Here is a 27,696-nt window from a genome sequence, read left to right as displayed (position 1 = left end):
CATAACCTCAAAGTACGCTTGTCTTTTCAGTCGAATGAACTGTGCCCTTTCGCGTTTGTACATAGTCCGATCAGTCGGGTGCCCAGTTCTTTTCCACTTTCGGTAGAGCTTTTGCTTCTTTTTAAACATAACTTTTACTTGTGGAGTGAACCAAGAGTTCGCTCTGTCGGAGATCTTTAATACTTTTGCTGCTCCTAGACGGGCGAGCTGCAAGAGTAACCTCGAAATCTCCTCTATGGCTTCGTCAGTGGACATCTTATGTAGACTTTGAAAGTTGTATCGCGCTAAGCATTGCAATATGACCTCGCATTTGATATATTTTGTGGAAAATATCAAATTTGATTCATTACTCTGATGTGTGTCGCAGTTCTGATCGGCAGTCTGTCTTCGAAGAGCAACCTCCATTGAAAGCGCAGAGTGGTCGGAGGAAAACTGTAAGGAGTTGTCTATTAAGTTAACATCTTGCGCGTTGTAATAAATTAAATCCAGGCGCTGTAATCCTCTTGTCGCAGGTGTTGTTAATTGTTTCATTCCGAGTGCTTCTACTGTGGCGTCTAGCTCTGCTTTTGCATCTTTATTCCTCGGTAATGGCATATTCAGATCTCCTAAGATGATTGTCTCAATATTTACGTCTAAGTTTGATACCAGCCAGGTAAAGAACTCATTTCTGATCTCTCTCGTATGTTCTGGTGGCATGTAGATAAGACAAAGCTGTACCTTGCTGTTCTCACCAGAGAATGTGGCGATAACAGCTTCGAAGTTATCTGAATTAGAGCTTTGTTCTTTCACAATCTGGAAGTCGGTTTTATATAGCATCATTACTCCTCCGCCCCTTTTGATTTCTCTCCCTCTACCGATGCACTTGTAGCCTAAATTGTCTGTCAGAGCGTTCAGCTGCTTATTATTTTGGAGCCACGTTTCTGTCAGACAGATAAATGAGTGTTCTGAATTGATTAGAAGGCTCTGCAAGGTGTGGAGTTTATTGGATATGCTGCGAACATTTTGTAGGAAAATGGAGACTTTTGTATCTTCTTTGAAGACTGGCGAGGTGTTCGTTAATTGCTATTGTTTTGCCAGGGTGTTCACTGCACTAGTTGTGGGCCTTGTCGATTGCTCTCTGTATCTTTTAACGAGGGTGCCACTGGGCCATATGTTTCTGTTCAGTAGTTGGGCTTCACAATTAATGGGGCAAGAGATGGTGAAGGAGGAGTAGGCAGGGTGTCTGGTTCGTACTTGACGTACCTCAACATCGATACCAATTCCCTCAACACACATTTCTCTGATGACACCAGGAGTAATATTGGGGTTGATTCGCGACACAAATATTTTCCCTCTCGTTTGAACCGAAGTGATGTTGTACTTTTCGGCAAGGCAAGGACGATATCCTGTGGGAAACCTCGGCGAGGAAACAGGGATTTTATCCATAGGATCTCCGTTTGGTCGCGTTGCATCATGTTGCTGATTGGTAGGTAGCAGGTGGCTTTCTCTTTTAGTAGAACTTTGGTCAGCCGATTTTGATGGGAAAGTAACCCTCTGTGCGTAGGTACGTTGTTTCGGTGCATATGGCTCTAAGTTGGAACAGCGATTCATATCTATGCAGGGTTGGCTTGCGGGTAACGCAGTGCTAGCGACTGTTGTCACTGCTCTGTTTTCCGTTCTGCGGTCTGGATTTCTTCTGTTCGGGAAGTAGTTTTCAGTACTTTCTACAATTTCAGAGCGTATCTGTTCTCTGCGGGGAACAGCTTCGTGCAATACTGTTTTTATTTCGCCTGGGAGGGTAGTCCTGAGACGAGTATCATGCTCTTTATTTGATTCTTTAGGATGGGTAGCAGGGCCAGCTCGTAAGTTTTCAGCTGTCTGATTATGTCGTCTGTTAATATGTTGTAGCTGTGTTAGGACGGTGTCTAGTTTCTTATCCATTACTTTTTGACTGGCAATTAGTTTAATGTTTTGCTCTCTTAGTTCGTGATTTGCATTGACAAATGCAAAGTACTGCGTACGGGTAGCAATAACCCAAGAGAAACGTATCAACTGTGTGGTATTACGCTCAGGGAAGTGGAAAGTGATAAAGACCTGGGGGTAATTGTGCAGTCAAATAAAAAGTTCACTGAGCAGTGCAGAGGGGCTGTCTTGTCAATGGAATTTTGCTAGCAGGGACAGGGAGGTGATTCTCCCATTGTACAAGGCAATGGTCAGGCCACACCTTGAGTACTGTGTACAGGTCTGGAGGCCTCATTTAAGCAGGATGTAGAGTTGCTAGAACGAATACAAAGAAGGGCAACAAGATTGGTGAGGGGGAACAAGGGGGTGCTCTTAACAAGAAAGGCTCAAGTACTGCAAATTTCAGCGCCTGAAAATTAGGTAACTGCCAGGCGATCTGATTGAGATGTATAAGTTTTCTCATGGGTTGAGCAAGCTGAATGCTGATGGGATTCTTCATATTGCTCAGACTGAGAACCTGAGGGGGCACAGATTTAAATTGAGGAAAGATAGTTGTAGAATAGATGTGCGGAAGTTTGCCTTTGTCCAGCGGGTAATTGATTGGTGAAATAGGCTTGCATCTTTTGTTGTGGAAGCTAATAGCCTAAATAAATTTAAGGCTGAGCTGGACAGGCATTTGCAACGAAAGGTGGGGTGATTTTTATTTTATTTTTATTTTTTTTTTTTTTGGCTGATGCTGCATAAGCTTGCTTTCTTGCATCGTATGCTTCTACTAATGCTAATGCTAATAACCGCTAGTCTCCATAGAACATTTGTCACAAGTTTTCTATGGACAAATTCAATGGAAAATTTCGGTGAAACTCAAGCAGTTGCTCTTCACATTACAAAGTCTTTTGATCGTGTTTGGCATAAAGTCCGTTTTAATAAGCTTCCATCTTATGGTTGGCCTGTTTTTTTTTGTAATTTCAACTTCTCGAATATCCACTACCAATTCCTTAAATACTGATCTCCGGGTAATTTTCACGTGGGGCAGGGGTAGGGTTTTTTTTTTTAGGCGCATCAGAGACTAAGGTCATGTTGCTCCGTATATACTGTCTTTAAATTCCATGTGCTCTGTGGTCGGCTTTCTGTTTGCATGACGAAAAACCCGAGTTTCTGTGAGAACAACCATGCCACGCTCGCCTGAGACGGGCTAACTGAACCACGTTGTGAAAAAGGCCCATAAAAATTGCTCACCTGATCGATGAGACTCGAACTCGGTTCTTTTCCACGCAGTGTGGGGTGGACGGTGATTTTATCAATTTTGCTATCCGTCAGGCTCAAGCTGAGCAAAGACAACTTGGTTGAATTCGATCCATCCACAACTCAGTGCTGTCTTATATCTCACAAAATTTCTGCTCCTATGCTTATCTTCGATGACACTCTGAGTTATAGGCAAGGTCATATATTTCTATTGGGAATTATCCTAGCTTTTAATCTGTCTCGGCAAACGAACATTACAAATATTATTTCCTCTGCGTCTAAAAACCATGATTTTCTATTTCGCTCTCGGCGTTACTTTTTCTTCCAAACAGCTGTTCACCCTGTACAAATCGCAAATCCGGCCTACTATGGAATATTGTTCCCACATCTCCGGCGGTATCCCCAAAACCTCTTTCTCTCAGGCTTCTTGATTCCATTCAGAAGAGAGCAGTTAGGTTAATTAATGACTCCTCTCTAACAGTCACTCTCTAGTCTCTGTCTCATAGAAGTACTGTTTCTGCTGCATGCCTTTTCTACAGATACTTCTACGGGCATTGTTCTTCTGAACTGGCTTCCATAATTCCCGCTCTCTTTTCCGAACCAGTCCGAACACATGCCGCAACTAGAGAACACTTTTATTGTCCAACTTCAAACTCACATAACGAAATTTTCTTCTTACTCATTTATTCCTTCAACTTCCGTTTTTTGGAGCAACCTCCCTTCATACGTATTTCCTGAAAATTACAATCTATAGAAATTCAAGTCTGACATCAACAAAGATTTTCTTTCATCTTCTCGACCTTCAACCACGCACTGTACTGAATATTAAGGTTCTGATATTCTTATGTTTCTCTTGCTCGAGATTCTCATTAAAAGAAAAAGTAAGAACGCGAGAAGTATGGCAAGGCGCGTTGTCATTTTGATAAAGGCCTTTCCCGATATGCTGCTACAACTAAAGAAATGCATTATTGTCCAGGATGTCTAGATATTCTAGATATTCCTCAGTATTCATGGACATTGTTTGTTTTGTCCAAAACAAACAATGATCTCAGGACAAACTATAAAAAAGAGCCCCAAACCATCACACTGGCTATGCCAAACTTCATTGTCGGGATGATACAGTTGGCCAAGTAGTTTTCTCCGAGCATCCCCACGCCTAGGCACGATCGTCAGACTGGTAGACCACGTACACAAAAGGTATACATAGTGTACTAGTACCTGCTGCTCATCATTCTGGAGCACAGCTTCCACTGGTCTATGCGCCCAGAACGAAGGTCTTACGCCAAGTTAACTGGCGTTTGGAATTAGTCGGAGTGATCAGCAGCTTTTGAACAGCTGCATGACTATGTAACCGATAACATGCAGCATCCTGCTCACTCTATTTGTGTGTCCCAGTCTTCTTACTGTTCCACACGTGTCCCAGTCTTCTTACTGTTTGTGTGCTGCGACAATTTCCATCTAAGTTCCAAGCGGATGATTTTGCAGAGCTCTCTTGTCACATTTCATCAACTTCCAAGGTTTTCATGTCGTTTTGTCACAATTTCAGCGCTACTTTTCTTCTATTTGCAGATAACTTCACCAATCGTTGACCTACCGATCCTAAGTGCCATTGAAATGGCATGTACAGACCGATTGCTTATATGGCACCCAGTTAGCATTCCGTTAACTCTGTTAACTTCGTTGATCGCTGCATCTTACATTCACAGTCGTACTATTTTTTTTTTCCTCGAAGGCCTACCCGAATATTTAAAGTTGTGTCTTGGGCAGTGCGGTGTCCTGATATTAATGGTAGCGAATGTATATTCAATAACGGTTCCGATAATGTATAATAGATTACCGGGTTTACAAACTTATCCAATTATTAGACACGAAATTTTGAATCTCTATGCGTTCTGGTATGTTGGCACGAGTTCTGTAAATAAATCAGACCCTGTTCTACTATAACGTTCACTTATTAAAAGTACACTAATGCCTAAAGTACATTAGTTCCTAATAAATGGGACTAAGACTGGAAGTTCAGTTGTCAGAAATTTAATAGTTCAGGAAACCAATCTCTTTACAAATAACAATAGATCAGGATCCGACATAGATTTTTAGTTTTTCTTATACACCATGCAGAAGAACAGGCACTTCTGAGAGCTGCATCTCATCAGGTTGTCTGCAATAACAGAAGAAATATTTATTAATTTAAAACAGTTCTAATTGTATTCTAATTGCCTAAACTTAGGTAATAGGTTTTATTAAGAACTCTGTTTTATTAAGAACCACTTTCAATTATTGAATATTTTAAATGGACCTGTTTCGTACGAAACACAAAGTGCAGCATTGTCTACACTGCAGTTAATCAAAAGCAATTATACATTTAAACTGTTAAAATAACTTGTCCTACGGGTTAAAAACGTTTAATAATGAACTTAAGTAGAGTTTACCAAAGTGAATACCAAACTTTAGCACACGATGGTTAGACATCTCAGCAACCGCAAGCATTGTCGGCTGTTCGAGGCCGCTGTAGTGAAGGTGTGATCAGAATGGTTCGAAGAGGGAGAGACAACCACCCAACGTTCTAGGAGGAGGAGGAGAACACCGCTGGTTGACAGTCGACATGAACGGCGTGTGGCACGTGCTGTCTGGGGCAACAGACGGCTCAGATCCCTCAATTAAAGGCAGATTACAACCAGGGCGCACAGAGAAACATTTACCAACACACCATGCAGCTGGGACCTCTTGCGCATAGGCCTACGCAATAGGCGACCTGTTCGGGTTAACTGACTGTCATCGACACTTATGCATGCGGTGGACACGGGACCACCGTCCTGGACAATGAACGACTGGAAAACTGCCGTGTTTTATGAATGAAGGTTCCAGTTCCATCATGCCGATGGATGGCCTTGAATGGATTGATCAAGCTCAATGCTAATGAGATTCTTCCTCTATCTCAGATTACTCACCTGAGGTGGCATAAATTCAAATTGAGGAAAGAAAATTTTAGAACAGATGTGCGGAAATTCGCCTTTAGCCAGCGGGTGGTTGATAGTTGAAACAAATTTCCATCTGTTGTAGTGGAGGTCAGCAACTGAAATAAATTCAAGGTAGAACTAGAGAAACATTTGGAGTAAATGATTGGGTGAAATGGGAAGGGGTTTTATTTTATTTATTTAATTAATTTTTTTGGCTGATGACAGATAAGCTTGCTTTCTTCCATCATATGCTTCTCATCATCATCATTCTACTCTTCCGTTTGGCACGAGTGGAGTCCCTATTTAGATATCGTCCTCCATTGTTGTCGATTTCTTGAATCCTGCATCATCATTTGTTAATAACTCTGAAAGCCTGTGTTTTCCTTTAGGCACTGGAGCCATTCTCTTTTGGGTCTTCCTGGTGGTCTCTTATCTCCAATTCTTACTGTCAGCACTACATTAGGCAGCCTGTGTTGTTTCATCTGGTTCACATGTCCAAACCACTGAAGTTGTTTTTGTAGATCTGCTCTAGTGTTCTGCGTTCAAAAATCTAGATCCCTCCTTACTTGTTCGTTAGTTTAATGTTCTCTCCAATTTGTTTTATTGATTTTCCTTAGACATCCCATTTCAAATGACATTATTTTTTGCCTTTCTTTCTTATTTATTCTCCAATTCTCTGACCCATAAGTTTCTGTGGGTATGATGACAGTTTCATATAGTTTAATTTTTAGACTATTTGAGATTTTATTGCTCTTCCATATGTTTTTGAGTTTGTTCATGTTTGTCCATCTGAAGTTCAGTCTGTGATTAATTTGGTCAATATTACTTAAGTTTCCGGTTATAAGAGAGCCCAGGTATACAAATTTTTGTACTTGTTCTATTTGTTGATTTTGGATGTTTATGTCTTTTATGTTTTTTTTTCCGATTTGCATTACTTTGATTTTATTTATATTAATATTAAATCCATAGTTGTTGCTTACTTTATCGATTTTTTTTTAATATTTCTTTTAGTTGTTCTTTGGTTTTTGTGAAAATCACGCTGCATATTTTATGTGGTTTATATTTTTTTCCATTTATTATTGTGCCTCTTTTTTTCTTCAATTGATTTCATTAGTTCTTCTAGGTAGATATTAAATAGACATGAGGATAAAGGGCATCCCTGCATGACTCCTTTCTCTATTTCAATTTCTCTGTTTTAAGGTTGTTGAATTTTACTATTGATCTTGTATTTTTGTAGAAATTGTTTACAAACATGATTATTTCACGATCAAGTGGGATTTTTTGTAGTTGCTTCATTAAATTTTCTTTGTTTTCAGAGTCAAAGGCCTGCTTGAAATCGATGAAGCACAGATAAAGAGGTTTCTTCTTATTCCAATATTTTTCTGCAATGATGCTTAGTGTGAATATTTGGTCTATTGTTGATCTGCCTTTTCTAAATCCTGCTTGTTCTTCCCCAATTTTTTCTTCATATGTTTTAATTATCCTATTTTGTAAGGTCCTTATAAATATTTTATATATATGGTTTAAAAGGGTAATGGGTGTATAATTCTGAAAATTTTCTTTATCTCCTTTTTTTGTGTATAGGTACTATTATTCCACTTTTCCAGTTCTCCGGTATATAACCTGTAAATAAAATTAGATTAAAGAATTGTGCGAGGTGTTTTAACATTGCATCGCCTCCGAATTTCCATAGTTCTGATTGGATACCATCATTTCCGGGTGCTTTGTCATTCTTCATTTGGCTAATTGCTTTCTGAACTTCTTTTGTTTCAAGGGTACTTTATCTCTTCAATTATCTAAGGCAAGAGTGTTTTTCCTTCCCCTTTGAACAGGGTTTGGTAATATTCTTTCCATATTTTTTTAATTTCTTGCGTGTTTCCTGTTTTTATTTTTCATCGTCAGTGTTTTCGGGATGTTCCTTTATAACCCGGTAAGTTGTTTTAGAGTGGTGACTTTTATTTCACTCTTCATCCTGCTTTGCTTTGTCTTCCAACCATTTCCTTTTAGCAGCTTTGCATAGGTTGTCTATTTTGTTTTTTAGGGTTTTATATTTTTCCCTTTTTTCTTGACTGGACAAATTTTCATTTGTCTTTTTTCCGTCCATACATGAAAAATTTCTGCTGTAATCCAAGGATTGTTTGGTTTTTGTTTTGTTCCAAGATTTCTAAGGCTGCCTCCTTAGTCATTTGTTTAGTTTTCTCCCATATATATTTTCCACAGATAATGAATAGTTTATGTTCATATGCCTCTACTAACGCTAACGGTGCCTATTACAACCCCTAAATCACTAAAAAGTCCATGATCTTCGGGAAAAAGTAATATTAAATTAAAGATTTCATTTTATTCCATTTAAATTTAAAACGCTGTAAATGTGCACTTATACTTGGTAAAAATTATTAAAATATCCAAATCGCATTAAATATAAAGGGGCTGAATTACAAAATATGATTATAAAGTGAGATAAATAAATAATAAGTTCAGATAAACAAACATACAAAGATTAAAAAAGAGATCCACACAGATTATTTTCATTCTTCCAAAGCATGACAGGTTTGTCCTGATTTTTTTTATTCGTTGAATAATTACTTGCTGTATTTCATATATTCGTACTAACCCTGTTATGCAGAGTGATCAGTAAATTCCTGAAATGGTTTTGCATGCTTTTCCTTCAATTAAACCCCCATTTCTTCTTAAAGTTAACTCCAGTGCACCAAAATAAAACTACAATTACCTTTCTTATTCGGCTTTGTCGACGTAAGATGTCATTTACAGTTGGACCTTGCTAAGGGTTATTCTGAATATGAAAAAAACGGCTCTCAATTCGGAAGGCTTACTGTACTGGGAACGATTCCATTTTTTATCTGTAAAATAAATGGAATCAGTGAAAAACATAAACATAGTTTTTCAACCAAATTATTTAATGTTTCTGTTTTTATTTAATTAATTAATGTTTCTGTTTTTATTTAATTAATTAATGTTTCTGTTTCTATTTAATTATTTAATGTAACATTGATAAATTTTAACAGCCTTTCAATTTGTAATTAAATGAAAAACTTACCTCATTCCAACAGATCTTGCCCTTGAAAAATCGATGTGCTTTGACTTCGTTAAATCCATAGTTCCCTAATCTTTGATTGGGATCCTGAATAAAATAAAATCCAATTTATTTTTGTCTTTGCTTCAATGCACATTTGCTCTGAAGACTAACCATAATTGTAGACAAAATATATAATTTTGACCATTCTATTGTTATTTTGTTTGGATAGGCTTTCATTTTGATAAAGTTTTGATTATCTTAATTGTTTCAAATTTATTTTATGTATATGTAGTCATAAAATTGTAAAAACTTTCTTCTTTCAAACGATTGATGCTTTTCTATCAAAGCGAGGTTTCCATTGACGATTTCCTTTAGTCGTAATAAAAATTGTGAAATGAGTACTTCGCAATATACAGGGTTGTTAAAATTAAAGTATCCCTATGTAGAGGGCTCTGGAGCGAGTTCTAAGGCTCGTACTGAAGAGAAATTTGGACAACAAGTACAATAAAGAATGAGTTCGCCATTTAGTGGGGAAAAAATAGTTACAAAATTTACCATTATATGGCGCTGTGGCAATACAAATCACTTGAACACCGCTACAATTGTTCAATGTGTCCTCCATTTAGGTCAATAACAGTTTCCATTAGAAGAACAGCATTTTCTACAGTAGAACATAACATGTCAACTGGAATAGACAGCACATGACATTTAATGCTGTCCTTCAGATCTGCCCGAGTTTGACATCCGTCCCGATACACCTGGTTCTTCAAAAAACCCCACAACGAGAAGTCACATCGGGTGAGGTCCGGTGTCGGGGTGGCCAAGATGCCTAGAAAAAACGGCTAATGACCCGTTCGTCTGTAAAGATTGCCTTAGCAATCTTTGGACACAACGGTGGATGTGGGGTTGTGCACCATCTTGCATGAATGTGGTATCCTGAATGCACCCACGTTGTTGCAGCTCTGGTATTGCGAAATTTGCCAACGTTTCATAATATTGCTGTCTTGTGACGGAACAGGTGCGGGGTCCAGTCTGTGTTACCTGTTCAAAAAATATGGCCCAATCATGAATGTAGCCGCAAATCCACACCACACTGTCACTATTGGAGAATGCAACGGGAACCTCTTGGATAACTCGAGGGTTTTCTGTTGTTGCCCAAATGCGACAGTTCTGTCCATTTAAACAGAAGTGGGCTTCGTCACTCCAAAGGATGTTTCATGGCCAAGTGATATCCATTGTCATTCGCGCCAGAAACTGTAGTGTGTATGTGAAATGAGTATCTGCATCACCAAGCTTTAGCTGCTGTAGCATGCGCATCTTGTAAAGATAATACCGCAACACCTGACGCATTACTAGCCTTACAGTGGAACACGGCTTGTCTACTTCACGAGAAACATCTGGCACAATTGCGCTACCAAATGGAGATTGACTTTATAAATCCACGACAGCCACATCTTCAACGTGAGAGGAGTCCACTCGTTTTCGACCTCTACCTGGTTGAACACCAAGATATCCTGTCGCTTCAAATTTCGCAATCATTTTGCGGACAGCACAAACAGTCATAGGTCCACGTGGGCCTTATGCGCTTCTGACGCCGGAATTCTCTGATAGCCACAGCTGCATCGTTGCTGGTCTGATAGTACAGTTTCACTCTCAATAGCGCCTTTTCCTGCAATGTTGTTGGCATTGCTTCTGTAGTGCAGGTAAATATCTACTGTATGATTTTAAAGCGACTGCTTTGCTCTTATACAGTGTAGTAGAGCTGAGTAGTGGCGCTACTCAGCTCTAGTGTAAGATAGTTACGCGCCATATAGTGACAAATTTTGCAACTAATTTTTTTTTCCAATAAATGGCGGCGCATTCTTTATTGTACCTGTTGTCCAAATTTCTCTTCAATAGGAGCCTTAGAACTTGCTCCAGAGCCCTCTCCATAGGGATACTTAAATTTTAACAACCCTGTAGTTGAATTACATCTGTCGGATCCACTGAAATAATTTTGCTTAAAACTGAATACGCACCTAAGAAATTATTTTGTCTTTCGGGGAGCAATCCCAATAAGGTCATCTGATGCTCGGTAAACTGATGTCTGCTATTCTGGCCATTAGAGTCTTTCTGAATTCTTCTACCTGAGTGCAGGGTATTGAACCAAGAATGAGAGCATCACATCTCTCAAAGGGAGTTAATTATATTCATGTTTGCAAGCGTTGCTCTTCCAGCTAGCACATTAAGTATAATAATTGTTTTCCCTACCAGCATGAACAGAAGGAACTTTTGTTCATTTTTTCACCCGGTGTTCGAGTTACTGTAGGTAGGGAGAAAAGCAGGAGTCTCAAGGTCATTCTGTAGGCTTTCCACAGCATTAGTACAGGGCGGAGGTCAAGTGTTTCTTTTCTTCCTTCTAGTGTTTACATAAGTAAAGAAACCTTTGCTGTCGATTTTGCGTCCTTTGAAAAGGACTTCTCATAATCTGCCTTAGCTTTCCTAACCTGCTTTGTGACTTCATTGCAGACTAGTTTATATCTACCATAGGCTTCTTCATTACCTGATAATTTATATGCATTCGAAGCATTTTTTTTTTTCCTATCCACGAGTCGCATTGATTCAACTGACATCCATCTAGAACTAAGCCTTGAACAGTATATCTTAGTTAGTATGAAAAGTCTAGTAACTTCTATGACTATTTTCGACAATGATTCCCATTTGAAATTGCTGTTGGTAATGTCATCAATTGGTCGCACTGTACGTAATTTAAAAACTGTCTGAAACCAGTGTGGTCACCTTTACAAAAGCAACAGCCCTGCCCTTTGTTATTGATCGTTAATAAATCCCACATCAATACACTGTGATCGCTGCTACCTAGTGGTGGTTTTTATCTGCGGATGTTTAATGCATATAGCATCACTGCTGATAATCAGATCAATACCAACAGTAATTCTCTCTCTTGTTTCTCTAGCATGCTTCTGTAGAAAACAATCATCCAATAAAACCATAAAAGTCTTTCTAGGGTATGTTACCTACCCACAAATTCCTGTCAATATTTGGGAAATTAAAATCCCCTATTATAAGACAATCTGATTTAATAGCCGTTGTTCGCTGTACTCATCAGAGCCATTTGGCCTATAAGACACTTCTCCTACTGTCATTTTTGCTCGACTCAACCAAACTGACTCAACATTGCACTGTCCACCCATGTCAACTGGATTCACTGCCTTAGATTTTGTGTTTCATAACTAACAGCGTAATCCCTCCTCCCTTCCTATCCTGTCTGTCATTTCTCCACACATTGTACTCTCCAAATTCAAATTCTGCATTCCTTACATTTGTGTGACACCACGTCTCTGATATCCCAACAATATCCGCCTTTGATGTCTTCACCAGCACACTTCAAATTCATCCAATTTATTTTCTATACTCCAAGAATTGGTGTACATACAAGTATATTCTTACTATTCTTACTATTAGTTACCCTAACGCAACTCGTGTATTTACTTGTTTCATGGTGACTCCCAGCAGTTCTTGAAATCCCAGCACTTTGCTTTTAAGGCTGCTGTTCGTTCCAATAGAAGGAATCCAAAATCACCTGCACCTCTGCCTATGGCTATTGTTAATCTACGAGTAGTCTGTACATCTCCCTAAGCTAATAACAGTTGTCCGATCCCACTTAAAACTGCCTCGATAGCATCAGCAAATATTCTTGCACCGTTTCTAATTAAGTGTATCCCGTCCCTGAGTGGCAGCCTCTCCTGTTAATAAGCACAAATCACATTGAAAAAAGTCTACCCAATGAGCTTACAGTCTCTCTAGGGCCGAACTGATTTGAGAAGGCTGTGATCACATACTCCCTCTTATCGTTTCTAGTCAGAATTGTCGATACTTTCAAATTTTAAGCTAACTCCTGACTTTGTGTTAAGAAATACCTTAGTAGTAGAGTTTTAAGAGCATCAGCGACTAAGGTCTAATTGCTCTGCGTATTCTGTCTGTAAATTTCATGTGTTCTGAAGCCGATCTTTTGTTTATTGGACAAAAACAGTTTCCGGGAGAAAAAACTATGCCACCCTCGCCTGAGACTGTAAAGTCCTCAGATCTCCTACTCTTAATGTCATTAGTACCGATGTCAACGTGTACACCGTTTCTATCTACTTTCCCTTTCCTTATCCCCCCCCCCCCCCGTTTTATTTTCTGGCGTTTATTCTTGCGCTAGAGGCGGGATTTGGACGGTGCCAGGGTTTGGATTCTTAGCGTACGGGATTGCTGAAATCAACTGGTCTTGCACTGTACCAATGCATGCGAATATTTTTTATTCATTTTTTATTGTTTTTGTTATTTTTTTATTTGTATTATCTATTTATTTATACATATATTTTTTTTAAATGATTAAAAACTCGCTTGGGATCATTTAGTACGAAATATCAAGGTCCACCACGGTGCATGTTTAATTGTGGGCCACCTTCTCGTTTTGTAGATGAGCACTGTCGCGGCTTTCCAGGTGGTAGCGTTTCTCATGGCAATGTGGTCATAAACAATTAATCAACGCACGAATTGAACAAATACACACCTTCCGGCCTTCTGTGATGTTCTATAATTATCACAGTGTACCGTGGCGGGGTTAAACTAACGTTCTGGAGCCACCATTTGTAAGATACTATACACATCTACAAGTTCATATCGCCTTTTGTGCCCTTAAAGGATTATATGTGCTCTACAACGTGATGAACTTTTATCCCTGGCAGACATTCCCTGCTCCTGTACCTATCCTTTTTGCACAATATTTGAAGTTTTCAAGATTTGATTTGAAGATTTTAAAATGTTATATTGAAATTGATTATAGTGATTTGAAGATTTCACAGATTTTAGGATTGAGCAACGTTTTGTTGTATGCTGTGGTGTCCGATGTGATATGAGAGCTACAGAGACTATGGGAGTAATGTCAGAGATTTATGTAGAGAAGCGATTGACGAAAACTGAAATTTTCAGGTGACACAAGCGTATTAAAGGAAACCCAGAAGCTCAAAAATTTCGTAACGACCACTTTCAGAGACTTATCAAGAAATGGACTGCTTCTAAGAGTGGGTTCATTGATGCTGCAAGTGATACACTTGAAAGATTACTTTGCTAAGAAGAGAACATCAGGAGACCTCAGAGATGAAAATTATCTAAATGTAGTTCAATTTCGGGAATTAAATTATCAATTTATTTATTATAGCGTTGGAGATAGAAGAACCAAAATAAAGATTGGCGTTAGTGTCAAAATGGTGACTGACTGACTGTAGATCCGATCGATCTCCTAACTTTCTAGCTTTGGAGGATCTATCCAAACTTACAGGGAACACACATCTCTATGATTAGTCTATGATCTCAAGCACCGGAAAAGACTCCTCTATTTGGCTCTGTACACTCAACTGGTCAGCTTCACGTATTATAATACATGTCAAGTATTAATTTCAAGTAATCAAGTGAAATGGAACTGTATGCTTAGTTCAAATACTGATTTATTCATTATTAAATTCAAATTTTAACAACTTACAGGTTGTAGTAACTCCTCAATAAACTCCTTTTCTTCATCATTAGCCATCTGGGGAAATTCAAATATTCCTACCTTGATAACTGCAAAAATTAAGACGAAATTTAGCTGGAATATTAGTGTGTGGTAATTATAGCATCCTCAGGATGTCGTGTTATTCATATGATTGAGGTTATTTTATATTAGGACAGAAATTAATTAACTTAGTTGATTTCAATCCTTCAAAAATCCAATCCTGTGTTATATAGCGCAGAAAGGATTATTCTGCTCCTACGCTTATCTTCGATGACATTCCGATTTCTAGACAAGATCACATACCTGTATTAGGGATTACCCTGACTTCTAATATCTCTCGGTATACGAAAATCGCAAATATTGCTTCCTGTGCATATAAAAAACTGGGTTTTCCCTTTCACACTCGGGATTACTTTCCTTGTAAACACGCTATTCATTCTATACAAATCTCAAATCCACCCTACCATGAAAATTGTTCCTAATAGATCTGGAGCAGTGCTCATATAAACTCTCTCAAGCTTCTAGATTCCATTCAAAAGAAAACAGTGAGGACAATTAATTACCCATCTCTCACAAAGTCTCTCCACTCTGTCTAATAGACATTCTGTTTATGCTGAATGCCTTTTCTATCGGATACTTCCATGAGCACTGCTCTTCTGAATTGGATTCTGTAATTCCAGCTCTTTCTTTTCCAAAGCACACTGCTCGACAAAATTAACAGAACACGTAGAAAACGTGGTGTAACTCGCGAAGCTTGCGATGAAGCGGAAAAAATTTGGTATGGTGATGTACCACAGAATAACGATGAAATCAGAAGACAAGAAAAATTTGGACAGGTGTAGGAATATTTACAGGGGTTGTACAGGAATTAGCAAAAAAGTCACATTACAGAAGTCGATACAAGGTGCTCAAAAATATGGTCATTGACTTCAGTACGGAGTATGATCCCCTCATACGGCCAAACCGGCCTGGCAGTGGTGAATTATGCTCGATATAAGGGTGCCTATAAGATTCATTGACCCAACATATTTATTGGGTCAATAAACTGATTTAATAATAATAAAATAATTCTGTGGCAACAAATCCCATTCTTTCACTAGCGCAGACGTTAGCTCACCAAATGACCGAGGAGTTGGCTGTTGGCGTGCAATGCGATGCCCAAGGGCACCCCACATATGTTCAATCGGATTTAATTCTCTTGATCGTGCTGGTCATGGCAGTCGTTAGATATCTTCAGCTCCACCATTTGAACTTTATGTGCAGTGGTGTTGTCATGAATGAAAAGAAAACCTGGTCCAACCATACCCCTAAAACGTCGCACATAGTGTTCGAGAATCTATCCTCGGTACTTCTGCGAGATTACGGTGCCCCTGTCCAAAACATGAAGATGCGTGCGGCCGTTGCTCATTATTTCGCCCCACACGAGAACAAAGCCTCCACCATAAGTGTCCCTTTTTCTGAGGTTGGAGAGATGGTACCCCATTCCTCGTTTCCAGATGAAATAACACCTAGAACCTGTTTGCAGGCTGAAAATGGAAGACTCATCAAAGAACAGAATTGTACCCGATTTGTTAGGGCTCCAGGTCACATGTTCATGGCACTAGTTTCGACGAGCTCTGCAGTGGTTTGGGGTTAATGAGATATAAACCACCGGCCTCCTTGCGTATAGTTCACTTGAATTGAGCCTTCTTAATACAGTGTGGTTGGAAATGTTTTCACCTGTGTCCTCAGCGACCTCAAGAGACAGTTGATCAAGAGGGACCACAAGCGATAGTGTTTCGTATTGTTGTTTGAGACAGATATCGGTCTGTTCTGCTAGACATAGCCCTCGAGCGACCTTGGCCAGTTCTTGTAATGGTTCCTCTCTCCTGAAACTGCTTCAAGTCGTCCAATGGACTGCCACCTCAAAGAATCATCTAAACGACGATGAATTGCCATCCAGGGTACTGGAGATGTAGCTATCCCACTGAGCAAGCGAAAAACGCGAATGAATTGATGTGGTAACAGCCCGTGTTTTCATAGGCATGAATAATTTGCATAATGTGCTGCTCTGTAAGGTAGTAGATCTATTTCTCTTGGATACTCTTAATTTGCATGATAGGATGCCTATTACATAAAATTTTCGCCTTCGGCGAGACTATTCACACTAAAATATTAATGAAACCATTTTGTTCTGTTAATTTTGTCGAGCAGTATAGTCCGAGCACGTTCCGAAACCAGTCAGCATCTTTTTACTGTCGGACTTCAAATTCACAGAATCAACTTTTCGGCTTCCTCATTTATTCCTTCAACTTAGTTTTCTTTGGAACAACCTTCCTTCACTCGTATTTCCTGAAAATTGCAATCTACAGAAATTCAAGTCTAATGTCAACAAGTATCTTCTTTCATCTTCTCAACCTTCCACCTACGCATGGTACTAAGTACTATACAGGGTGTTTCAGTTAAACGTTTCAGAACTTCTAAGAGGGGTAGGGTACATCCTGACAACTCGAAATCATATAGCAATGTGGGGTCGGAAATGCTTTCCTGAAGCGGTGTTGTACACAGACGTCGTCGTGCGACGTCGTGCAGCACAGATTCGATTTTCGGTCAATGTATGGGCCGGTATTATGGGAGATCACCTCATCGGACCTTACCTGTTACCGTGTCGTCTAACCGGACCTATCTACTTGATCTTTCTGCAGCAAGTATTGCCACAACTTTTGAGAGATGAACAGATTTCTGCATCGATGCAGAGACAATGTGGTTCCAACACGATGGAGCCCCTGCCCATTATAGCGGAGATGTTCGTAACTACCTGGATGTCACATTTGGATAACAGTGGATTGGACGTGGTGGTCCCGTGCGTTGGCCTGCTCGGGCACCCGACCTATCATGTCTTGATTTTTATTTCTGGGGTCATATGAAATCGCTAGTTTATGACACCCCTGTTGACAATGCTGAGGAGCTGGTTGCAAGAATCGCAGTAGCTGCCGAAGAAATTCGAAATTCGCCTGGAGTATTCCAGAATGTTCGGATGTCCATGCGTCGGAGGTGTGAGGCGTGCATTGTAGCCCGTGGAAGAAACTTCGAACACTTACTTTAATCCATGTACCTTTTGCTTCTTTTCATGTATTATTAAAACGATTTCTCACTTACGTCTTTATGGTGCTTCTGTGTACAACACCGCTTCAGGAAAGCATTTCCGACCCTACATTGCTATATGATTTCGAGTTGTCAGGATGTACCCTACCCCTCTTAGAAGTTCTGAAACGTTTAACTGAAACACCCTGTAGATGCGAATACCTTTGTGTTTGGAGTTTTTATTTAAAAAAAAGAAAAATTAACAACAAGGCAACTCATGTCACGAGTCGCCTGCTTACCTGTTTTTTTTTTTTTTGTTCCTCTAGTTTCGTGAAATGTCACTCACTTCGACAAGATTGGATTTTAATCTCTTCGGAGACTGGAATTATTCTTAAACTTTCTTCAATTGGTATTGAAATTAGACAATCTCGAAAAGACAGGGCAGAGATTTCCTTTAGTTAGCTAGGGCAGTTGTATATTTTAAACCCGAAAAACTCAACTCAAGAAATTCTGAGTAGAAAAGGCCAGAGTTCGAATCCTGTTAATGATACAATGAATTTTATATATTATTATTATTTTAGGGTTGCCCGTAATTAAATACATTAACCCGTATTTGGGTCTGTAAATTGCGTATGTTCTATGGTCGATTTGCCTGTTTTGCTGGACGAAAAAACCCCCGTTACTGGGGAGAAAAACCTTGCTATCTACGCTTGAGACCGACTAACTCAGCCACGGAGTGAAAAAAGCCCATTAAAGTTCCTCGCGTCATCGACGGGATTCGAACCCAGGCCTTTTCCACCCGGTCTGGGATATACAATGAATTGTTATATTCGTTGTGTCATTAACAGGATTCGAACTCTGGCCTTTTCCACCCGGTTTTCCTTGAGTTATTTAATATTGTTTCGCCCGCACAGAATGCAAACTGCATCTGAACAAACCCTTCTACAGATATAAGACAAAAATACTTTTGAAGAAAGAATAAGTGGAGAAAATAAGGACCGGCGTCTTCTGATCTGAGTAATTGATCTCATGGAGAAAGCAAGCCTAAGATTGTTTACTGGATTCAAAATTCGAAAAATCCCGCTTTAGGTTACCAAAATCAGTCCATCTTCAAATTGTTTAGTGAATTCCTCTTATCATCGATGGGTGGAAAACTCGGACCATTGTTGGAGTGCGTTTGGTAGGAGCTTCATTCACTAAGCCTGCTGAACTCGCCAGTGTTTCACGAAGAGCAGTTTCGGAGGTCATGTCTTCATGGGAACCTAAAGAGAAGACCATCTGCAAAAGACAATGGGCAAATCCGCATACACCAGAATCGGGACTTTCAAGCATAAGTGGAATGTGCAAATCGAAACCGATGAGCAAATACTCATCAGTTGTGTACGGATTTCAACTCAGGACGCGAGAGACCAGTCAAAAACATCACCTCGAGAACTCTATAGAGCTGGATATCACGATCGAGTTACACTTCACAAGCCACTCATCACACCTGACAACGCCCGTTGTCGTGTGCAGCGGTGCAAAGAACGCAAGCAGTGGAGGATTTTGATAATGTCCGACGAATTCTCCTACACTTGGTTAACGGCAACTGGACCAGTGCACGTGTGGCGACAACGGAAAGAAGCTTTCAACTTTGATTGCTTGTTTTCTACTGTTAAGGGTTCTGGCGGTACTGCAATAGTGTGGAGTGTTTTCTCGTGGCATGGTTTGGGTGTACTCATTCAGAGGAGAAAGCAGGGTTGATGCCAATCGCTATTTACCAGTCCTGAGTGACCATCTTCATCCAATGATCAAGCATTTCTTTCATGAAGAGAGCTGTCGTTCGGGATGATCATGCTCCAATCCACAGAGCACAGGTGGTCACCCAGTGGTCTGAGAAGCATGAGAGTGAACTCTTTCATGTACCATGGCCATCACAATCCCTAGATCTAAACTCGATATAAAATATTTGGGAACTTCTGAAACTTCTGAACGATGTCTTAAGCAGCGTTTCCAACTCCACCGAACAAGAAAAATTGATCACATTTTTTTTGTGAACGAATGGTGTCATATTCCTTCTGCTCACTTTCCGACACTGCTATACTCTATGCCAGGGGTGGCCAACTTAATTTGTGATGTGATCTACTTTTTTTTTCAAAATGTGCCGCGATCTACCATCTTAAGAATTTCATTGCACATAGTTAAAAAAAGTTAATCAACACATATTGAAAAATGTTGTTTATAAATTTTAAAATTTAATATAATTCAAAATTCTTATTTTAAATTCATACGTATTTCAATTTTTAAATTACCTTGCAAATTTGCAAAATGATCGAATTCTTTTTCTTTTAGATCCTTAGCCATTGCCAAAAATAATTGATATTTATATGCAGAAATACTATTAATCCTGTCACCCACATTTTTATTTTTTCCTCGTAATTCCAAATTCAGACTACTTAATTTACTGGTAAAATCTGCCAAAAAAAAAAAAAAAAAACAGATTACACAACCACTCCCTATCTTCCAGCTGCTGATAATCACCTCCCCTTTGATCAACAAATTTTTTATTTTCATTCAGCAAATTTCGAAATCTCTGTAGAACCTTACTCCGACTCAGCCACCTCATATCTGTGTGTAATATCAGATCTGGTTCATTTTCATCGAGTTGCATTTTGAAAAGTCTCCTTTGAAGAGATTGTCCTCTGATGGAATTCGCGATAATTAAAGCTGTGTCCATAACACTTTTAGTATTTAATCTTTTGCTGGCTAACACTTGTTGGTGAATGATACAGTGGTAACTCAAAATATCTGGGAATTCATCATCTTTTTTGCACAATGCGATGAATCCGTTAAGTTGGCCCGTCATTGTTTTAACTCCATCTGTTGTTATTGATATATAATAATAATAATTGTTATTGATACGAGCTTAAATAGTGGTAATTTAATTTTTTTTTTCAAAAAACGTTTTAATGCGTTAAATATATCAAGACCTCTAGTTCTTTCTTTTAACGAAATCCATACGAATAAAAACGAGCAATTGAGCTGTATCACTGACGTCTGTAGATTGATCCAGTTGGAATATGAACCATTAGGAATATGAGCACGCAATTATTCGCTCATATTTTCATTCATTTTTTCAATGCGCCGCGAATCTTGAAGAGCACTTCTAATTTCATTTTTGTTCTTAAAATTTTCATAAAGAGAATCTTTTATTTCTAAAATTGCGTCTTTGATGAATTGACCATCAGAAAATGGTTTGCATTTTTTGCAATATGACTCATTTTAAATGATGCTACAGTTACTGCTTTCGATTGTAAATTAGGTGTCATGAAGAAATTTTGTTGCGCGAATAATCTGGATTTAAGTTCTTTTGATTTATTTTTTCTGAGGTCACTATTAGCAGAAAATCCGATTGGCATTTACCATGGAGTGCGTTGAAGTGCCTTTCTAAATTTCCTTTTTTTTTGGTATAGCCACGAAAGCACTGGAAATCAAACAACATTTTTCTTTTATCATTACAAAAAAGTATTCTAGTTCTCACTCTTGATGAAAATGATAAGTTTTACTCTTTTTTGTAGTATTCATTTAAAATCAAATCAAATTAATGTATAAGTACTGTCCAGTTATTAATATTAAGTAAACTAAATAAGAATTCGACACACACACACAACTTTTTTCTTTTTGTCCTCGCTTTTTCCCATTATATATGGGGCAGCGTTTTTATTGTTTTGGCATGCAATTTTTACGGCTGGATGCCCTTCCTGACGCCAACCCTCGCCTTTATCCGGGCTGGGAATATGCGGTGGTCATTCCCTGACCTTCTGAATCCTCCGTATTTGGTGGTTACAGGCTCGAACCCCGGTCTAATCAAGAAGCGTGTGCTATGCACTACTGCTCCTGCCCACCTGGCTGCGGAGGGGCCACATACACGCACAACGAATTGTGTGAATTTTCACTAGACAAGCTTAGCGGCTGCGCGACGACAAGAGTAGTCAAGTGGTTCAACGGATTTGTAATAATCGTAATTGTAATAATAATAAAACATTTCGATTTTAAATAATCTATTTATTATTATTATTATTATTATTAGCCATATGGTGCAAGGAAGCCTGAGGCTTCTGGTGCAACAGGCAAAAAAAGAAAAATTCTGAATTATCCTGAGAGAGAAAACAAGAGTCACAAGTAGAAGGGAATCACCAAGAAAGAGAAGAATGATAATATCCAGCTCAGGATCCTGGGTGCGTCAAGCCCATACTCACTAGATATGAGTCCCTGGAGATCTTTTTTAAATATATTTAAAATTCAAATTCGTCGTGATCGACCGAAATTAAAGCCGTGATCGACTCATTGGCCATCCCTGCTCTATGCCATGACGTATGAAGGCTGAACCGGACTCACGTGGCGGTCCAACACCTTATTAATGATTTTACATTACTATTTCCATTTTTTCCCCTTTTAAGTTTATTACTTGTATATCGATGCCTCATGAACTTAGATGCTCCTATTTTGCAAGAACCAAACTCAATTCTACTGTCCCCGATGTGCCCGTAATTTTTCAAATTACTCCATAGGCCATAAATTTGACATGCATTCTGCCCAACTTTGTTAGCGATGAAATTTTGTTCTCAAACATGGTAAAGCAACTGGCTACATTAAAATGCCAATTTGATAAAATATACGTTATCTTTTATATCATACCAAAGCAGATATTTTATCAGAATCTAGATATTTAATGAACATTCTTAACTCAGAAAATAAAAGTCGAATTACCTCTTCTCCTTGTAAACTTGCCGGTAACTCTAGTGGATTTCCATTTGTTAGGGCGACCTAAAGGCTTGGCGTATAGAATACAGTAAGACACAACTCCTACCGCCCACCAGTCGACAACTTTATCTGAAAATACAAGGATTTTACATAAAAAGAGCGAATATTCGAGTTCAAAGACTTTATTCAAAATTATTCAAGGTAACAATGTCAGTGAAGGAATAATTCTAATATCGTCATAATATGCGATAGCTATGATAAATTTAAGATCATTCACCTGTATTACATATATTTTGTTTCTATAGAAGCTCCATTACTCTATAATCAACATAAAGAAAAAGGAAAGCGAGAAATTTGTGTAGTAGTGGACAAAAAACTCATCGTTTTATAATATACCATTTCATAAGTGTCCATTTTCAATCTGGACTTAAGAGCGACTTTCTAATCTTTCCACAACGTGTTAAGAAGGACTGAATTCGAATATTGAATATTATCTCTAGAGGAGAACCAGTCATGGGGTTTTTTGCACCCTGGCCAATTTAGTCGACGTTGGTCGGCTTTTCTGTTCTACTCGAGGTGAGAGGAAGATGGTTCAACCATTGGTGGTTGTAACCACCTTCCTGTATTCACGAGGCCTTATTATAAAAATTAAATAACTTGCAATACATTAAACAAAGAGTTATTTACCATATAATTTTAGTACTAATGGTAATTGCGTACTTTAAAAATTCATAAAATGGTTTTAACATACTTTTCTAAACATGAACATTGTGTTCTGCACACGTGTATATTTAATTATATCTATACAAGAGGGCAACTTACTGTAACGATTACTGGTCAACATCTCGGGAGCTTGATAACCCAATGTTCCTAGAAATTCGTGCGAACGTTTTGATGCCTGCGAGTAAACAATAATGAAAGAATCCTGTGAGAATTCCTCGTGATGGAATATAATTCTACATATAAATCCGAGCCCCTGCAGTAATACAACCTGTCAGCATTATAAAAGATTGGCGTTTGCAATGACAGTAATATCCAGTAACAGATAGAGCTACAGCCACATTGGACAATGCGAAGTGCAGCAACTAGATACTCCATACTTAATAATGGTAAACATAATTCAAATCATTCGCATTATGTTTGCCTGGAACCAATAGTACAATGGAGAGTGTTTTCGATAGTAAATAAGCTGTGGACGTCAACAAAAACACAGCTGACTGTAGAAACGCTGAAAGCAATATTACATGTTAAGTGCCATTTTGCTAATTCTTGTGAAAAATTTTATGAAGAATAGCAAATAATGAAGAGTTATTACGAAAAATTCACTCAGCGGAAATATATATTTAAATATATTATTTAATTTCTCTTGTTTTTATTGTTAAAAGAAGTATGTATTTTTATTATTCTTTCACATAAAAAAAAACATAACCTTTTTTTCACTAAACAAAAATGAAGATCGATTAAAACATCACCCCTCTAATAAATATGTTTTTCCTTCTAATTACAATTATTTTTCTCAGTTCACGTCCTTCCCGCAACCTTCTGTTCGTTACATAGCATAACAAGAAGAGCACCGTATTCGGAATTTCAGCCTATTTAATTCAATAGTTATAGCATAAAATGGTACCAATCATAACAAATTAAAATTCAAAAACAGAATTGGCAGTGAATATCTACAAAATACAAATATTAAATTAAAAATCTAAAAAAAAAAACCAAAAATACCAAAAAATACCGAAAATACAAAATTTAGCATTAGCATTAGCATTAGTAGAGGCATTTGATGCAAGAAAGCAAGCTTATGCAGCATCAGCCAAAAAAAAAAAAAAAAAAAAAAAAAAAGTAACATAAATAAATAAAAATAACCACTTCCACTTCACCCCTCTGTTCGTTCGAAATACCTGTCCAGCTGAGCCTTAAACTTATTTAGGCTATCAACTTCCACGACAAGGGATGGAAGTCTGTTCCACCCACCAACCACCCGCTGGCTAAAGGCAAATTTCCGCACATCTATCCTACATCTGTCTTTCCTCAATTTGAATTTATGCCCTCTCAGGTGATTTTTCTGAGCTAGAGGAAGAATCCCATCAGCATTGAGCATGCTCAAACCATTCAAGGCTTTGTACACCTCTATCAGATCACCCCGCTGGTGCCTAGTTTCCAGACACTGTAATTTGCAAAACTTAAGCCTTTCTTCGTAAGAGAACCCCTTTGTCCCATTCACCAATCTAGTTGCCCTTCTCTGTACTCGTTCCAGCAGCTCTACATCCTTCCTGAAATGAGGCCTCCAGGCCTGTATACAGTACTCTAGGTGTGGCCTGACCATTGCCTTATACAAGGGAATAATCACCTCCTTATCCCTGCTAGAAAAATTCCTATATATCATTGACAATACACCATGAGCTACTCTTGCAGCTCGTCTGCACTGCTCAGAGAACTTCATATCTGCCTGCACCACCACCCCCAGGTCCCTTTCATTCTCTACCACTGTCAGTGTAGTACCACAGAGTTGATACGTTGCTCTGGGGTTGCTGTTTCCCATATGTAGTACTTTACATTTGTCAATGTTAAACTTCATTTGCCACCTCGAAGCCCATCTGCTCAACCTTTCCAAATCCTGTTGCAGCAGCATAGTGTCAGTAGTGTCCTTGACAACCCTGCCAACCTTCGTATCGTCTGCAAACTTGGACATTAAGCCTGATATACCATCATCAATATCATTTATAAATACAGAAAACAATAAAGGCCCCAATACTGAACCCTGAGGGACTCCACTAATAACATTAGTCCACGATGAGCAGTGTCCATTGATTACCACTCTCTGTCTTCTCCCCCTCAACCACCCCTTTATCCATAGCAGCAACTTGCCTCCAATGCCACACTGCTCCAATTTGTGCAGCAGTCTTCCATGTGCAACAGTATCAAAAGCCTTTCTAAGATCCAAGTATATAATATCAAAGTTATTCCCTGCATCCAGTTCTTTTGTGACTGCATCATAGTATCCAATCAAATTGGTCAGGCAAGACTTCCCCTTAACAAAACCATGCTGTGTCCTAGCTATAACTGAAGTCTTGTCTAGATGATCCTGCAGTGCTTCTTTCACCAGTGCCTCCATTAATTTTCCGGGAACAGAAGTTAAACTCACAGGTCTATAATTACTTGTGTCAGCCTTTGATCCCCCTTTGTGAATTGGGGTCACATTTGCACATCTCCAGTCAATGGGTACCTCCCCTGAGTCCAAGGAAGCTCTCATAATTATGGCTAAGGGTTTGCTTACCTCCTTTGCTGCCTCCTTTAATATAACTGGATAGATCCCATCCACCCCAGGTGCCTTTCTTGTGTTTATCTTCAACAATTTCTCCTCCACTTTGCTCTCAGTTATTACAAGATTCTCTAGCTTACTGCTAGAGTTGAATACACCTCTGGCATTCCCCTCGCTGAATAACTCCTCATGTGTGAATGTCGATGCAAAATATTCATTTAGTTTGTTAGCTACCCGAGCAGGGTCATCAACAGTTGACCCATCGATCTCAAGTGGACCAATCTGATTCATCCCCTTCCTTCTAGAGTTTACATAAGTAAAGAACTCTTTGCTGTTTTTCTTCGCATCCCTTGCCAAGGATCTCTCGTAATCTGCCTTCGCCTGCCTAACCTCCTTTGTAACTTGGTTACAGATCAACTTGTATCTATCATAGGCGTCCGTGTCACGTGTTAATTTGTATGTATCCCATGCATTTTTCTTCTCTGCCATATGCCTCATTAGTTCATCTGACAACCATTTAGGCCTAAACCTTGAACAATATTTCTTAGTTGGTATGTAAAGCCTAGTAGCTTCCACGATAAGTTCTTTGAATGCTTCCCATTTTGAATTTGCTGTTGGCAATATCATCAGTTGATCCCACTGTATAGAATTTAAATACTGTCTCAGTCCATTGTAGTCGCCTTTACGAAAGCAATACCCCTTCCCTTTACCCCTAATGGTAGTTACCTCTTTGAGTAACTCCCACTTCAGCACACTGTGATCACTGCCACCAAGTGGTTCATTTATCTGCAGATTCTTAATGCATGAAGAATCACTACTGATAATCAAATCAAGAGTATTACTCCCTCTAGTTGCCTCCCGAACATGCTGATGTAGAAAACAATCATCCAATAAATCCACAAAAGCCTTGCTACTGTGTGAGTGACCAGCCCCCAAATTCCAGTCAATATCTGGGAAATTAAAATCCCCCATTATAAGACTCTCTGATTTACTGGCCCACTCTATTTCTCCGAACAGTTTCTTATTATACTCATCAGAGTCATTAGGCCTATAGCACACTCCTACTCTCAATTTTGATCTCCCAATGCTTATGTCACACCAAACTGACTCGACACTGCACTGTCCAGCGATGTCGACTGGCTTCACTTCCTTGGATTTTATGTGTTTTTTAACTAATAGCATAACCCCTCCTTTTATTTTATCAGTTATTATTGAATACATAATGTTCGTTTAATGATTCTCATAAGTACATGCTTCTTTACACAAAGAATTACCAGGAACCCTACTAAGGTACGGGACTTTACACCCCCGGTAATTTTCCGAAGTACTTTGCATTCTTTTTCTTTGTCTTATCTGTATACTATATAACTCTAATATATTATGCCTCAAAATCTATTAGAGTATTCGAGGGAGATTGAGGTTTGTTTTCTATCCTTGCAGCCTATTCCTTTCGCCTTAATGCTGGTTTATACCATTTCTTATATTAACTTATATCAACTTAAATTCAACTTAGCTTAAACCTATGATTCATACTATATTTACTATATCATAAAAATGGTTAAGCTGGCATATAACTGGCAGTAACAGATAGTTTTGGTTGTTATTGATGGCATATATTAAGAGTCGCTAGCACTACGAAGACGTGAGTTTCAATATAAGCCTTATTGATTTGATTTAGAATTAAAAGTCTGTTTTTCAACTATATGCGTGGTTCGCATCATTTTCGTACAAGCAAATATGAAAGCTCAAAAGCTTATTGAAATTCGGGTCGTACCCATAGCACATTTGCGTTTAATAATTATAGGCGCTTTTTTCTTCTACAATGCAGAAATATGGCCTTGTTGATTCATGTTTATTTAATTAACAGTGCACATTGTCATTTCTCCACCATCTAGCCAACTAGCCAAAGAAGTAG

At 38.7% G+C, this 27,696-nt stretch overlaps 1 protein-coding gene across 1 annotated transcript in view; it reads right to left on the bottom strand.

Moving 5' to 3' along the window:
• Positions 1-8,956: 8,956 nt before the first annotated feature.
• Positions 8,957-27,696, bottom strand: part of LOC150077735 (uncharacterized) — a 45,267-nt gene continuing 26,527 nt past the window's right edge. The window contains exons 5-9 of the mRNA XM_090385232.1: positions 23,342-23,417; positions 22,526-22,648; positions 14,702-14,781; positions 9,199-9,282; positions 8,957-9,001 (exon numbers count right to left, since the gene is read on the bottom strand). Coding sequence (XP_090241358.1) covers positions 8,957-9,001; positions 9,199-9,282; positions 14,702-14,781; positions 22,526-22,648; positions 23,342-23,417 — 408 coding nt within the window. The remainder of the gene's footprint in view (positions 9,002-9,198; positions 9,283-14,701; positions 14,782-22,525; positions 22,649-23,341; positions 23,418-27,696) is intronic.

This window comes from Mastigoproctus giganteus, chromosome 11 (genome assembly GCF_048544385.1).
Source record: "Mastigoproctus giganteus isolate SK-2022 chromosome 11, ASM4854438v1, whole genome shotgun sequence".
Lineage (NCBI taxonomy): Eukaryota > Metazoa > Arthropoda > Arachnida > Uropygi > Thelyphonidae > Mastigoproctus > Mastigoproctus giganteus.
The sequence above is the reverse complement of the archived record's forward strand: the minus strand, read 5'-3'. Positions and strand labels throughout refer to the sequence as shown.